The sequence below is a fragment of the Lepisma saccharinum genome, chromosome 6 (genome assembly GCF_977018435.1).
Source record: "Lepisma saccharinum chromosome 6, izLepSacc3.1, whole genome shotgun sequence".
Classification (NCBI taxonomy): domain Eukaryota; kingdom Metazoa; phylum Arthropoda; class Insecta; order Zygentoma; family Lepismatidae; genus Lepisma; species Lepisma saccharinum.
The window spans coordinates 92,351,016-92,367,230 of record NC_139234.1 but is presented as its reverse complement, the minus strand read 5'-3'; the positions used below and the strand labels follow the sequence as shown (position 1 = coordinate 92,367,230).

Sequence of the window (16,215 nt, the reverse complement as noted above, 5' to 3'; positions counted from 1 at the left end):
TAAATCAAGAAGACTTAGGTGGGCAGGCCATGTGGCACGAATGGGAGAGAAAAGAGGAGTTTACAGGATTCTTGTTGGGAAACCTGATGGTAAGAGACCTGTAGGAAGGCCAAGACGAAGATGGAGGGACAACGTTGAGATGGACCTAAGGGAAATCGGTAGGGATGGAAAAGAGTATATAGAACTTGCTCAAGATAGGGAAAGATGGAAGGCCTGTGTTGCTGCAGCCATGAACCTTCGGGTTTAAGAAGGCTAGGGAGTTAGTTAGTTAGTTAGGCATTTTGTTTATAATTTTGAAATTGGGGTCGTCTAAGGTTGAAATCCTCATATTAAGGGCTTAAACTCGTCATCCCAAGAGGTTGAAGATCGTCCTCTACTTTGTGCGTGACCTTTATTTTTCTATTCATAATTCATCCTCATCGTCGCGATTAGCCAAAGGTAAGATAAGAGAAGTCCTCCTCCGTGACCGTGCGGTCAAAGGAGCTGTGCTTTGGACTCGGACTGCAGGACGGCATGGATTCGAGTCCGCCTATGCTCACTCTCTAGGTTCTCGGCCTGTGTATGGGACCGGTAGAAACCCACCATCGTGAAGAAATTGGGGAGCTACGAGTGAGTAGCGTAACCCGGTCTCGGAAATCTTCTATGGGGCATGTTCCTGGGTAAACAAAAAATAATCGATCAGGCAATTCGATCATCGAAGGCGATAAAATAACCTCCGGTTGACCAAGTTGCCAATATAAATAAATGGAATACAGATTGTTTTCGAGCTTACATTGTTAAAAAGGAGCGGATACACGTATTACCATCCCAATAATTATTCAATACGGTTTTTTGTTTGTCAGGAATTATCACTTAAACTATTGCATGTTGAGCTGGTGCCTACCTAGCCGCCTCTGATGAAATCTACCATTCTTCAGATTCTCTTTAAAATTCGACTCTGGTCACTTGTAACGTGCTGGGTGCAGACACTGTGCATCGAACCACAGTGTTTTGCGAAAAGAAGCGGCCTTGAATAGCGTGAGTGAGTCACTTTGATCGTGAGCAAGCTAGACTACCAAGCTTGTCTGCCTTTGAAAACCAAGTCATTTTTTTTCACGGTTTCCGAACGCGATTGCTATTGTAGAAGTATATATTCTCTCAAAAGAGCAAGAAAGGAAATTCGACCAATGTTCTCCCGTCGTCTAAAACCAAATATTATCTATTAAACGAAAAGTTCACGATTTGTCAATGAACGGTTTAATCTATCTGAGCATAAGGTGAATGTAAATACTAAATTTAATAGAAAGGTTCTCCAAAATTTCTCTTCCATTGTCTACGTAAGGTCAGTACTCACGGGAGGATCCATGTGGACCATGCTCCCCCCTCGAACCCTAAAATATTTAAATGTGAACCTATAAATAAATAAATACGAAAATAACATCGTCAATTTTTGAAATGTGTAAAAATTTCAATTTTGCTCTTGCATAAATGAATCTGTTTCTTGCGCAAAAGTCTTCAAGCTGCAATATTGGGTGGTTTTAGTTTTATAATCATTGATGCAAGGCTAGCAGACGTCCGATTCACCGATTTAGTCAGGACAGTGCGTTACTTTCAATCCCTGTCCCGACTTTTTCGAACTGCAATCGTGATGCGAAAATGTCTCTTTATTATTGTTTTTTTGTTAACTCACAATTAGACATGTTCTTTATTGTATGAATAATTCTAAGTACGCAACATAGAATTATCATGACTTTTTAATGGCGCTCGCACTATTTGAACTATTTTGTAACATCTGTCTGTCTGTCTGTCTCTCTCTCTGGTCTACGTCAATGACAGAAATACAAGCAGTATTCTTATTTATTTTTAACCCAATTAAAGGAAAGTGTAAGCATTTAAAAGAAATAAGAAAGATCATCACTGTTGCTCTTCCTTAGAAATTGTTGTTCTTCTAGTAAGAAAAATTAGAAGGATTTAGTCCAGCACCTTAACACAGTGTCCCACGAGCCTCTCTTGACTAATACTGTCAAATGTGACATGATTTTATGAATAAAATTTTCCGCCTGTTTACGTATAACGTTGCACAGATTTGGTAGTTCGCACACGGTGTAATTATTTCGTGTTACCTTACGCAACAGCAAATACATTTCATAAGACTGTTCTGGACACAATACTTGCATCAGTAAACAAGCATTTTGTCTGTTACAGTATCACAGGAAAAGAACATCGTCCTGTAATGTTCAAGCCTCTAGATATTTTCCATTAGTAATGTCTAATCACAATAATAAGTTAGAAGAAATAACTCGCATTTTCACAACTACCAATATTCTCGTTTTTAATTACTTCGAAAATTATTTCTCGAAGATATCGGTTATACTACAAGAAAGCAAATCAAAATTAAAGTAAAAGTTCAACTACACGTATACCAAACGACATTTACAATATTAAAGGGACAGAATACTTAGAAAAAATTGTTGTTTCATTCGAAGGTAAAGGCGTGGTGTAGCGGTTCTTCTAGCTGGTTTAAGGAACGAAAGCTTGTAGGGTAGTGGCTACCGTTCAGGATTGTCAATCTGATGGTCGTAGGTTCAAACCCTTCCGGTGGCAGAAAATTTTCGTAAGTTTTAGACATATCCTATTGTGTTCATTGTCCACGCCGTGTGAAACGGAATGATTCAGTTTGGAATTAACGATGGGGGGAGGGGAAATATTGAATTGCAAAATCTCAATTTCAACGAACCGAGAAGTAGAGAAAAAATGAATAATTCTTATAAATATTAAAAATTACGTTCATTTTTTTAGTGGTGTAATCGCAGGTAAAATCAAAGATCTTACATGGAAGATTTTTAATTTGCTCTGAACTCAGCCAAAAGACATTTCGCACCGATCTAATATATTCTCCAATACATTTCAAAATGTTATTGAATGTTTCATGTCGATAATTTGACCAATGCATCCATTCTTGACGCTCAGACGATATTTTCTGCAACTACCTCTTCTCTCCAGTTCCTTCTCCTTCTTCTGTCCCCTCTTTCTGTTCTGCTTTTATCTCATATCGCCTTCCCTACTTTTCTCGCATCTTATCTCCATCCCACTCTTCTCCACTCCTCTTATCTCCTTTCCTGTCTTAGATTTCCGACTCCACTGCACTCTCTTTTTTCGTTCTTCTCTTTTTCTCTCCTTTACTCTACTCTCCACTTCCCTCTTCTCGTCTTCTCCTCTCCTCTCGTTTTCCTCCTCTTTTCTCTTCTTTGTTCTTTTTCCTCATCTCTCCTCGAATCTTTTTCCATTCTCCTCACTACATCTCCTCTCCTCGTCTATCCTATCTTTCTTCTCTTCTCTACCTTTCCTCTTCTCCTTTCGCTTTCTCTTTCTCCTCTCCTTTGTAACCTTTCGTTTCCTCTCACCTCTTTTCCTTACTGTAGACTCATCAGCGATGAAATACTAGAAACCTATTTTTTCTTTCAGAAATAACTTTGTCATTTGCGATATAATAGTGATATTTTTAATAATTTTATACAATAATAATTGTTTATATTTCTTTCGCGTATTTTATAAATATCTATTGTGCACGTGGCAACCCTGAAATTGAGCCTAACTCTGCACGCAACCCACCAACGGCTTGTGTAAATTGGGTTGCCTAGTTTAAAATGTCGTTGTCCTAAAACTTTTGAGAGACACTGTACAATATATAACAGTTGGGCTGAAAAGTTCGTAGGCTAACATAGTAAAAAATATTTTTTTGACAAAATTCGATTTTATTATTCAATATAGTTGCCTTTGAGGGCGATACAATGATTATAGCGGTCATACAATTTTTCGATGCCATTTTTATAGTACGATTTCTCTTTAGCCTCAAAATAGGCCTCAGTTTCGGCGATTACCTCTTCATCAGTGCTAAATTTCTTTCCAGCGAGCATTCTTTTAAGGTCTGCAAACAGGAAAAAGTCACTGGGGGCCAGATCTGGAGAATATGGTGGATGGGGAAGCAATTCGTAGTCTAATTCATATAATTTTGCCATCGTTTTCATTGATTTGTGACACGGTGCATTGTCTTGACGAAACAGCACTTTTTTCTTCTTCAAATGGGGCCGTTTTTTCGTGATTTCATCCTTTAAACGCTCCAACAATGCTATGTAATAATCGCTGTTGATGGTCTGGCCCTTTTTGAATATAATACCATGCGCATCCCAGAATACTGATGCCATAACCTTGCCAGCCGACTGTTGCGTCTTTCCACGCTTTGGATTCGGTTCATCACGTGCAGTCCACTCGGCTGACTGTCGATTGGACTCTGGAGTGTAGTTATGGAGCCATGTTTCATCCATTGTAATATATCGACGGAAAAATTCGTGTTTATTACGGTTGAATATCGCTAAACATTGCTCCGAATCATCAAAACGTTGTTGCTTTTGATCGATTGTGAGCACGCGCGGCACCCATTTTGCACACAGCTTTCGCATGTTCAAATATTCATGCACAATATGTCCAACACGTTCCTTTGATATTTTTAAAGTCTCAGCTATCTCGATCAACTTCACTTTACTATCATTTAAAATTATTTTGTGGACTTTTTTTATGTTTTCGTCGGTAACAGCCTCTTTGGGGCGTCCACTGCGTGCATCGTCTTCGATGCTCATTTCGCCTCGTTTAAATTTAGCAAACCACTTCTCAACGGTTGGTTTTCCTGGTGAAGAGTCCGAATAATGTTTATCAAGCCAAGCCTTGGCTTCAACAGTATTTTTTTTTCGCCAAAAAGCAATACTTTATTAACACACGAAATTCTTTTTTATCCATTTTTTCACAATAACAAAAGCTGCTTCACTCACAATGCTATATCTCACGAACTAATTATCCGGCAGCTGTGAAATTTATACACGTATCTTTTGAATGTTAGTACTAAGTAAAAATCACATGGATTTAATTCTAGTAACGCCATCTATGAGTCAGCCTATGAACTTTTCAGCCCAACTGTTATATATATATATCAGTGGCGTATACTGGGTTAAGAACCTGGGCTATCGCACCACATCATAGTGTTCGAATGGACAAAAATTTGCTGGTGGGGGTGTTTTTGTTCTATTAACTCATTTGGGGTGGCGGGTTGAAGTGATGTGACTCTGTGATTAAAATATATACCTCATAAATAAAACATGGAAATAAGGAAGGAAAGTTAGTAAGTTAGTAAGGAAAGGATTTGAAGAATTTCATTCTTATTTGCATAAATGAGAGGCCCATATTGTGAAATATTATGTAGGCCTATATACGAGAATAAAAATAAAATTTCAACCTACCTATTTTCACCTTTTTAAAGTTCGGGTACTCCTTGTTGGTGCAGTAATAACGTCGTTGCCTTGAAACTAAGGGGTCCGGGGTTCGATGCATGGTGGTTTAGATACCACTTTAACTGTAGGTCCGATCCCCATTAGCTTATCTGTTCATAAAGTGGACATACAAGAAAAATCCACAACGATTTGGAGCTTATCGTCATTCGTAAGCCGAAAAGACAGCTTGTTAATTATGTCCCTCATTTCAGTTCACTACACAACACACAGCATATAACATTCACAAAAATACAATCCACTCACTACTGTATTCACACGCTGCCTCTAAATAAATTCCACGCACCACGACTCGACGCGATCTAGACTAGAACTGGTCCTTGTCATTTCGGTAAACCATTCCCGCTCAGCCAACAATTTTCTACTCCCACTGTATCTAGTTGTTTGAAGGCCAACGACATCTTTTTCAACTCCTCTGTAAGCGTTCAATGATGTTCTTGTCCCTGCCACATGACACTTTCCCCTTTGGTCGCGATAATTTGGCTTCAAAATTCCCCATTCCTGTGAAGATTACATGCTGGGAAAAAATGGTTTGCAACATTGACCCAGACTGTTGAGTATGTTCAGAGGGTTTTTTCCCCGCCATATGCAACCCTATTCTCTCTCCTGTAACAGTTTGACTCCACAATTCCCCGATCCTGGGGAAATTACATGGTGGGAAAAATTGGTTTGCAACATTGATCGGAACCCTGTCAAGCTTACCCGTCACCCCCGTGGAGTTGCCCGCCAGCTGGCCAGCCCTCTCGGAATTCAAAGAAAGCGTTCAATGTTTCCAACTTCTGATAAATCAGGTTCATCTTCTTATTGAAATGAACAATTTTATGCACATTTTCTGATAGATATATTTTCTGTAATTTATTCCCTGAGTCTGGGCTTCGCTGATAGCCTATATAGCCCCGAATATACGCCTCTGATATATATATATATATATATATATATATATATATAAGGAGATACTAATATAATATATTATAAATTACATAAAATATGGAAATAAAATAAACACAGTATAAATCAAGGATAGAAGTTATTTACCTTGAATAAATACATTAATTATGTGTGTAATAAAGGACCTGTAAATAATTGACACACTAGAAAGTACGTACATATATGTAATTGAGTATAAACTACGAAAGAAATATATATTTACAAAAATTGCGTTTATGACATTTATCCTTCCATTCCTTGAATAACTTTTTTGAATGTCCCAATAGGCATGTGAAATATATCTAATTTTGGTTCCCTTTCGGAACATCTGTTGTACAGTTCACACATATTCCTGATAGGTGATTTATATATAATGTTCGATCTTCTGTATGGGGCGTTACCCCCATACCCCCTATACGCCTTCATGGCGTGGTGCTATGCACAGGGGAGCACTTTACTTTTTTTTACTTTACTTCTGTTACTACCTTCTGTTTACCTTTGGATCGTGTCTTGGAGATAGGAACACGTATGTGTATTTGTTCTAGAAGATGTTGCACTTGAATATTATTGTTCATGATTTTGTATAAGAAACAGAGCAATTTCATCTTCCTTCTTTTGCTGAGAGAAGGCAGGTTGTGGTGTTTACAGAGGGAAGTGTATGATTCGTATCCGGGATATATGCCTGTTTTTTTTATAAGTGGCGTACCTTACGAATTTAAACTGTAGCATTCCTATTTTATGCGTGTCCTGAGGAACCCAGATTTCTGCTGCATATTCTACTTTGCTTCTGACTAAAGCGTTAAATATTATTTTCATTATTTATTTGTTCATAAACTCTTTACTCATTCTAATTGCGTACCCTAGGTTCCTGTGTGCCTCATTTACGACCCTTTCAACATGTGTTGCAAATGTAAGTTTTGAATCAAATGTAACTCCTAGATCTCTCATCTCGTTAACCCTTTTAATTTTGTGTTATTTATTTTGTAATTGAATTCAATTTGCTTTCTGTTGCGCGAGTATGTCATCGCGCAGCATTTTTCTATGTTCAGATTAAGATAATAATTTATTCTGCACCATTTTGTTTCTGTATTGATTCATTTTGTAACGATTTGCAGTCATCAATATTACAAATAGTCCTACCGAATTTTGAGTCATCCGCGTATAAGAGTCTGAATGAGTCACACAGGTACTTTGGCAAGTCATTGATTAGAATTAAAAACAACAGAGGCCCGAGATTCGACCCTGGGGGACTCCTGAGAAAACTGCAAACTCTTCTGTTAAAATTCCATTATAAAATATGTCTTTTAGATAAGAAGCAAATAAATTTAGTGCTGGTTTAGAGAGATCGTAACACGAGAGTTTACTCAACAAAATATCGTGGTTTACTCTATCGAAGGCCTTGGATATATCTACCTGCTTTCTTTCTTCTAGATTAGTTGCAACGAAATGACTTAGGAGGGATAGGTTCGCAACAGTGTTCTACTCGGGATGAAGCCGTGTTGATTTGCAGATATTACTGGGGATATGTGCGACAACAATCTTTGATAAATAGGACATTCGAAAACTTTTGCGAGCGCAGACAATAAAGCTATGGGCTCTTCAATGTTACCGGTGCCACTATTTTTGGGTACGGGACGCACTGTAGATGTTTTCCATTTCGTGGGAAATACAGACGTAGCTAGGGAAAGATTGAATATTTTAATTAAGGGTAGGGCTAATAAGCTTGCACAACCTTTTAATGCCGTCAGGGCCACAGGATTTCTTTGGTTTTAACTTTCTTATTGCCTTTTCAACATCTTCAATACTGACTGCGTTTAGTAGAAATGCTTCACCTACGTCTATCTTTTCGTGGTCTTCGATTAAATTGCAGTCGTAATTCGCGGGCGTGCTCTTATAGGTGGAAAGGAAATGCTGGACGAAGGCGTTCGCAGTTGCCTCGTCATAGTCTAGTGTATTGTCATTGTATTTGAGGGGCATGGACGTATTTTTCCTACCTTTATTTTGGACGAAGGACCAGAAATGTCTAAAATCGAGTTTTATGTAATTTTCTGTTTCTGATATGTAATTCCTGTAAGCTTTTTCAATTTGCCTTTTGGTTATTTTGCGGAGAGTTTCAAACTGTACACGATGAAAGTTGGTATTACCAATTCCACGTTTCCATTTCTTATGGTGGTGGGATTTGCTTTTAATGTTTTTAATTATGCCACTGATGAACCACCAACTAGGAGAGCGTTATGTTATAGATTTGTTTCTGTACGGGACGGTGGCTTCGAAAACTTTATCAAGATTTTCGTAAAAAATATCAAGCGCGTCATTTACATTCTTTTGATTGGATATTTCTTCCCAGTTGATGGTAGCAATTTCACGGTACATTACTTCAAAGTTTGCTTTTTTGGAAATTACGTACGCTAATTGTTTTCTCTTTATTTGCTTTAACGTGTTTTGATACAAAGAATTCGATGCTAAGTTGGGGTTGATGTTCGTCCTCCGGTACTAACGTTTCAGTTTCTTTACAGATCGACACCTTTTGGATCTTAGTCAGAACTAAATCTAGTGTTTTGTTGTTGGTGTGTAACACATTGTTTACACTACTTAAATTATAATAAGACATAAAGTTGGAGAGAGTTTTAGATTTTTGCGAGCCTTTGCTGAAATCATAATTAGAGCCTGTTACTTCCGGCAAGTTAAAATCACATACGAGGAGTATGCGTGAACTGGGAAGACATACAGAATAAATCGCTTCATAAATTGAAATAGTACACAATGGTGGGAAATATACTATGCATATAAACAGACATAATATTGTTAATTACAGTTTTTCCGATGACACATTCAATTGGTAGGTCAGGTAATTCTATGGTAGCTGATCTGAATATGTTTTGCATTCATAAAATAACCCTCCCTCCATCCTTTTTCCCCAAGGTTTTCATTTTCCGGTCACATCTAGTTACGCCATATCTGTCATCAAACAGATGCCAGGTACCAGCCAGCTTTCGACTACAGCCACTGCAGCATAGTTGTTGGCAAAAACGCTTTGAGAGAAAGTCCTGATTTTCATAAGGAGTCATCGGGTATTTTGAAATGCTGGATTAAATAATGCTTTACTCACCGCCTCTTTCCTTTTTTCTGGGGATGACCGTTGACCGCCACCTCAGTCTCAATAGAGAACCAATGGCAAGGCTATGCCTAAGAATAAAGAAAATATAATTCTCGGTACTGGTCCCCACCTTTAAATCAATCAAAATAAGTAACAGGCAATGGCATTCACAAAATATCGTGGAACATTTCACTCAGGTTTGACAATTCTTCCAAAATATCCTGCAATACAAAAAATACACACTAACTATTCATAAGAGAACTACAGGATCAATACTACTCGATGAAGTTCATAACTTCCTTTCTTACCAATAACAACTTCGCAGCTTCACTTTCTTATGCGGAAGGTTCGTGAACAAAATGTATAGAATAATATTCAGATTTTAAAGACTTGAGTCAAAAATTTATTAGATTCAATTTCGAACAAGAAACGATCAATATCTCAATCATCAACAATGTGAGAAACATTTCATCGTGAACAAACCCAATTTAATTGCATTTAGAAAATCTATCCAATTGAAACTTTAACAAACCTTTCTTACAATTTACCACCCGTCATTTAACGTATCAAGAATACGTATTACAAATTTAGACGTTAACAGCAACATGAATTACAATCACGATTAAATCCCTTCCTTTATACACATTGTAAAATCCACTTGGACATCAAACCGAATATTTACAACCTTGGGTGGAATGACCTCTCTCCCTATTGTTGTTCCTCACCCTCGGGTCCCGACGGGAGGAGAGGGTGGATGTGGATGGCGAACGTTGCTTCTGTTCCTTCCCTCCTGCTGCTCCAGCTGCAGTCGCGGTCTCCGACGGAGGCGCGGAAGGGGTAGGTGGAAACCCTTTGTCACGTTGACGAGAGACAGGTACTTCGTCCGGTTGCATACTCTCCAGATACCAGAGTGTAACGCCTCCCGTCGATGAACAGATACCGAAACTGCAGGTACGCATACTTTCCTTGTTTCCTGGCCTCGATCATGTGTTACTGCAGCTTCTTCCGTCCTTCTCGAACCTTTGCAGAGTAGTCCTGCTCCAAATACACGAGGCATCCTTGCAGTTCTTTGCTGTTGCGTAACACTTCTTCTTTCTTTTTGTCCGACAGAAATTTGCATATCACGGGTCTGTTCTTGTTTCCTTGCTTCTTCCCGAGACGATGCACACGATCGAGATCGAGCTCACCGAGGGACACTTTGAGCTTTCCTTCAATCAGTTCCCGGATTTTTGCCTCGGTCGTGGCATACGATTCGCGATCTTCTTCCTCGATGCCACGAAACACGAGATTTTGCCTTCTCGACCTGTTCTCTTGGTCCTCAACACGCCATTCTAAAAACTTACAATATCCCTGTAAGTCACTCACTTCGTCTGCCAACTTATCCATATCCTGTTCCATGCTTGCTACTCTGTCCACCAGCTTGGTGACGGTATCTTTCATTTCCTTGATTTCGTTCATAATAGCCTCGTTCGAACTTTGGAGAGACTTGAGGATATCACGGATTTCACTTAACTCGCTTCTGTCTACTTTCGGAGGACCGGGGTTTACCTCGACGCCGCCAACAATTAATATCGTCAGTAACACCAAGCCATAAGCTTCATAACATTTCGACGATTTAACACTGACCCCGGAGGATTCTTGTCGGGTCTTGAGGAAAGATCTCGATGCAGAGAAGAGTCCGATCCGTGCTCGGTACACGGCCAACGACACACCCATTTCCGCGAATGTCAGGTAGCGCACCCCGCAGCTAGGACCTCAAGAAAACACGTCCTATGAATATTCACGACTGCCGTTATATACGTTTAATTACTCCCCATCCCCCACAAACGTAGGAACTTTACTATCATCGCAAGAATATATAGTTTACCATTAGGTATCTTAGGGACTGTTTATTTGGAATTGTGACGCTTGATACCTTGATCTTTGCTATTGCAGTAGTTCCGATTTCGGTGCAAACCAGGCACGCATTTGGAAGTGTGTTTCGAGGGAGATCCTCATAACCTTTTGAATCGGTCACAAAATACACTTTTGACACAAATAATAACAATTATTGTCATTATTATTACATTGGCATAACATGTTAATCCCTAAGATAGTATGGTGTAAAATTATTATTACAAAAATGCTTTTATATTTTAAGTTTATTTCTATTTACAAAAGAATAAGCTATTCTAAAAGGGAAATGGAATAATGTGATGATAAATAAAAAATTGCCAGTTTTAAAGGAGAATTTGAAGGATTTTGATTTCCGGCTGCCAAGTTTATTCCGTAAGTTTGAATATTTCATCACACTGTAACATATTTTGCAAAAGTGTTGATTAGGGATTATATTTAACTATACTTACAAATCAGCGTATAAAACCATTGTATACTCGTAGAAACCATGTTGTGAGTAGTCGTCACCGTCAATATAAAAATTAGTTAAATAAAACTTTTGAAATAATTCAACTCATCCCAATGATTTCAACTTCAAGGAAGTATGATACAAATAGATAAACTTACTGCATGGTATAAAATACCTGTAACATATTTTGTGTTCATTTATAGAACCCATCGTCACGATTATGTAAAAACAGTGGTGGCGATCAAGGGGGAGGGGCAGTTTGCAGTTGCCACTTTTTGCCTTCGCACTACGGCCTATTAAGCCTTGTCTACAAAGAGAAAGCACATTTTCCTTGCCTCCAATTTAGAACCCGATCGCCGATACTGGTTAAACTGTTAGAAAAGCGACGTAATGAATTGTGCAATTCTAGAATCTGATATATCTGCTCCAGAAATTCTGAACCCCCTTTAAAAAGTCACTGGTGGGAATGTAATCAGTTTCAATTCGTGTAATTCTCTGATGTCTAATTCTTCAATGAAATGTGTGTGGAGCTTCGTGGAATCTCTAATTACTGTTCTCCTCTAATTATTGTTATGTTATTTACCTCTTCAAACAGATGAAGGGTTAAACAGCTTGTTTCTAATGATGCACCACCGTAAACTTGACGAAATCAGGCGTGCACTAGCTGATTTCTGCATACATCAAAGCATTGGGCTGGGAAAATCATCTTCCTCAATTCTAGTTTATGGTTATTGAGTTCGCGGGAACGATCTACATAAATCAATAGTCTCGTAAAATATCATGGAATTCCTGAAATTTATTTGCAGTGGAGGTCTTCCAATGCTTCTACGTTTGCGAAACTAATTCACTTTGAAAAATATAACGACGGTGAGGAATTTTCCAAGTATTACGAAATAACTCAGCTGCAATAATAAGTAGAATCACCCTTCATGATCTGAATGTTTAACGAGGTCCTCAAATTTCGTTCTCATAATGATTTGGTTAGTTCATTATCAACATATCTCATAATGCCAAGACATTAGGTTCCAAATGGCTTGGAATGCTTGTGTGTGAACCGTCATAAAATTGACCTCTCGCCCGATCGCGGCAGACTCTATCTCTCTCTAAGCTTGGCGCCCACTGTGACGCGGAGAAACGCGGCAACAGAACGCAACAGGCGCGTTTCCGGCGTCTCAGTGGACTGTAACCTTTAAGATAACATGCAGACTTCTAGCTGGAAATTCCGCTCTTAGGTTCCGCGCTTTTCCCTGTAGTGGGCGTTACACCATTTGATTTCAATAGAAGCAGACGACAGAAGTTCTGTTGCTCCGTTTCCGGCGTCTCATTGGGCGTTAAGCTTTGGACAAAGAAGTTTTTCGTTTACTTGTATTAAAAAATAATCAATTCCACCTTTTTTCTGCAACTGTTGGACATCCGGTCTTCTCATTTTTATGAGACATTATCGAAAGGTGTATTCATTCCACTCAAGTCTGACACCATCGTAGAATTGCCCTCTTAACTGGTATGGTCAGGAGGGCAAATCTACGGAAATTACCACTTGCAAAATCCTAACAATTCCGTCTTGTTCCTCATTTCCAGATAGGATATAGAGCAGGCGTAGCAACATATCGTGAGGCCCTGGACGCGAGGCCCCCCCCCCATTAGGCGAGAGGCCCCGGGCGGTCGTCCACTTCACCCACCCCTTGCTACGCTACTGCTTGTGAACCTCCTAATTAGTTCTTACCTAGTTCATATTGATCTTTCCTAATAAAAGAAGGTTCCGTGAGTACACCCTAGTGATTGAAACTAAAATTCAAGGGCGTATTTAGAGGGATCAGGAACCACCCGAAAGATTTATCAAGCCCAACATTAAATAAGTAGAAACTTGTTTACTGTTGAATTACTGTTAAAATACTTGTTGTAGTACATGGAAATGATTTATTTTCGCAGAACTTACATAAATATAATGTTTAAATTGTCATTATGCAGCTTTGCGTTGACAGTCACTACGAAAACGTATGCGTAGCACTGTTACTAATACACATAAAAATAATGTTCCATTATGTGAACTTAACTACTTTTTTGATAAATACTTTTTTGTGAACATTGTTTGCCGTTCACTGTAGGAAACAATCAGGACGCAATTAGTGGGAGCGGAAAAGTTTTAGGAAAAAAACGATTATTTTTTTCACCCACTTAAAATAAATCGCAATGGATCACACTGCGCTCATGTCGCTTGCAGTAGCACAGCAGTATGCTCGCCACTTGTTTACCGAAGGCTCAACTGACTGCCCAGCCTGCGAAGTACAGCAGTGCGAAGTGTCTGAAGTGCTCTTGTTGTGTCAACTGGGATCAGCAGGCAAGGTCGCTCCCGTGTGAGAACGCGTAGGTTGGTGAAGGGGGGTTCATCCAAGAAATCGACCCTGAAGAAGACACCATCATTCCTGTGCATGAGGAGTCCCATCCGCAGTGCGAACAGGCCGTGTTATTCCGGTGGAACACCCTGTTGAATTAAGCGCGTTCATTGGCGACCTCAACCCCGAAGACAGTATTTCCGTTGAGGATAATCAGATAGAGTCTGTTCTGGGAGCAGAGGAGGAAGTCGCTAGGAAAGAGTCAGACTCAGCATCCAGTCTAGCAAATTTTTTAGGAGATTCTGCGAATTCCACTTCATCGTACATCATGCTTTAACCTGCGTCCAGTAATCAAATCAGACTTAGATTCCACTTCAATAATCTCCTTAAGGTGATAGATGATCTCAACAACACCGGATTTCCTTCAAAAAGTTGCCGCCTGGGTTGCAAATTGATCTCCTCATCACCTGCCAACCGTCTTGCCAAGGCGCCAGTGTTTTTAATCTTCATTTTACGTTAGCAACCAAATATGATTAAGCACGATGGTGTCGAATTCGTAATGCATCTTACAGAATGATCGTCAGAGACTGCCTCTATTTTGAGAAATCTTCTGTATTTAGTCAAATCACCTATACTGCCAACCAGCAGTCTGCAGTTCTCTTTCCTTTTCGGAAACGTAGCAGCGGATTTCTGATTTCTGATTTCAGCTCCTCTTCTTGTATATTTCTTTCTCTCTCTTCGTTGCTTCCTGGGATTCTCTCTCTTTCTCTCTGTGCTACTTCCTGGGTTCATTTCCCTTTCTGTGTCGTTTCTTGTATTTATCTATCCACGTTGCTTCTTGCGTCGAAGACGAAATCCAGTATCTAACCTTTCGGATATGAAACAGTCAGATGTTTGCGCAAATTAGAAGATACTCTAGGCTACCCTGGCCCTGAAAGACAAATGCAAGTTTTCGCCGTAGCAAAGCAACTTTTTAATGCACAATCGCCAGTAACTGCACATATAAGTACAAGATTCAAACGTAAGACTGAACTAATCAGTTACAAATAGTAGTAGACACTGCGAGAAGACATAGCCAAGTCCGCAGTAATTTAGAGACTTTGTTCTCTAATACAAAAATCGAAACATAGAACGAGCAACTGACGTCACTGAGGACAGTGGCAACACACTTTTTATTGTAAATAGAGGAGAAGGAGGTTAAAACACAACTTTGTATTGTAAATAATTGTAATTAAATTGGTTGTATTATTACAAGGATACTTGTAAACCGTGTACATATTAATTTCCTGTACTTTATTATCTAGACATAAAGCAATACTTATCATAGATCATTTTACATGTACAGCAGTGTTCGGAAAGTTTCTTTTAAAAAGGTAACTAGTTACAGTTACAGTTACTTGCTTAAAAAAAGTAACAGTTACAGTTACTCATTTTAAAAAGGCACTCAATTACAGTTACACGTCCTTCAAAAGTAACTTACAGTTACTTTTACAGTTACTTTCTGCTCAAAATTTTCTTGCAACCAAATTACACAAATCGATCATTATTAATTGTAATAAAATATTTTGTGAAGACTAACATGTCTTTTTCTTATGTTAGTGTGCATAATATAATTCCTCGTATATTTATATTTATTACAAAATAAAGTGCTCTCCTGTGCTTTGCGCCACGCTATGAAGGCGTATAGGGGATGTGGAGTTAGAGCTCCACACTTTCTTCATCATGGCCGAAAGTGGGGGTGATGTGATGAGCACCACGTTCCGGCATCCTTTACCCACCAGAGTTTCCTCCAGATACCCACTTTATACGATGCTGGGTGGGGGCTGGAGCCGCTTCAACGGGTGGAAATAAATCTCGATTTTCCCCCACCAAGGATCTAACCCGGGGTCTCTCGCATGGTAGTCAGGCACCAAAACGACTTTTTCATTTTTCTTTTAAGGAGTAGTAGCGGAGCGGTAGTATCCCCCGTTATTAACATTTTCTCAGTTTTCACGTAGCTATGTCAATTTTCTGTTTTCTGTATTCTCATTGGATCAAACACAAACATCCATGTCCGAAACAAACTAGAATCCGGAACTCCTGACATATAGTGCGTTGTGCTAACCACTCCGCCACGGAGGTTGACCTGAGCTACTGCGACTTAAACATTTGTACTTATTATCATTGTTGTTCTTAAGGAATGTCCATTGGAGTTGG

At 39.1% G+C, this 16,215-nt stretch overlaps 1 protein-coding gene across 1 annotated transcript in view; it reads left to right on the top strand.

Annotated features, from left to right (window-relative positions):
* Positions 1 to 13,876: 13,876 nt before the first annotated feature.
* GlyT (Glycine transporter) overlaps positions 13,877 to 16,215 on the top strand; it is a 135,996-nt gene continuing 133,657 nt past the window's right edge. Inside the window, exon 1 of the mRNA XM_083124458.1 lies at positions 13,877 to 14,038. Coding sequence (XP_082980584.1) covers positions 13,877 to 14,038 — 162 coding nt within the window. The remainder of the gene's footprint in view (positions 14,039 to 16,215) is intronic.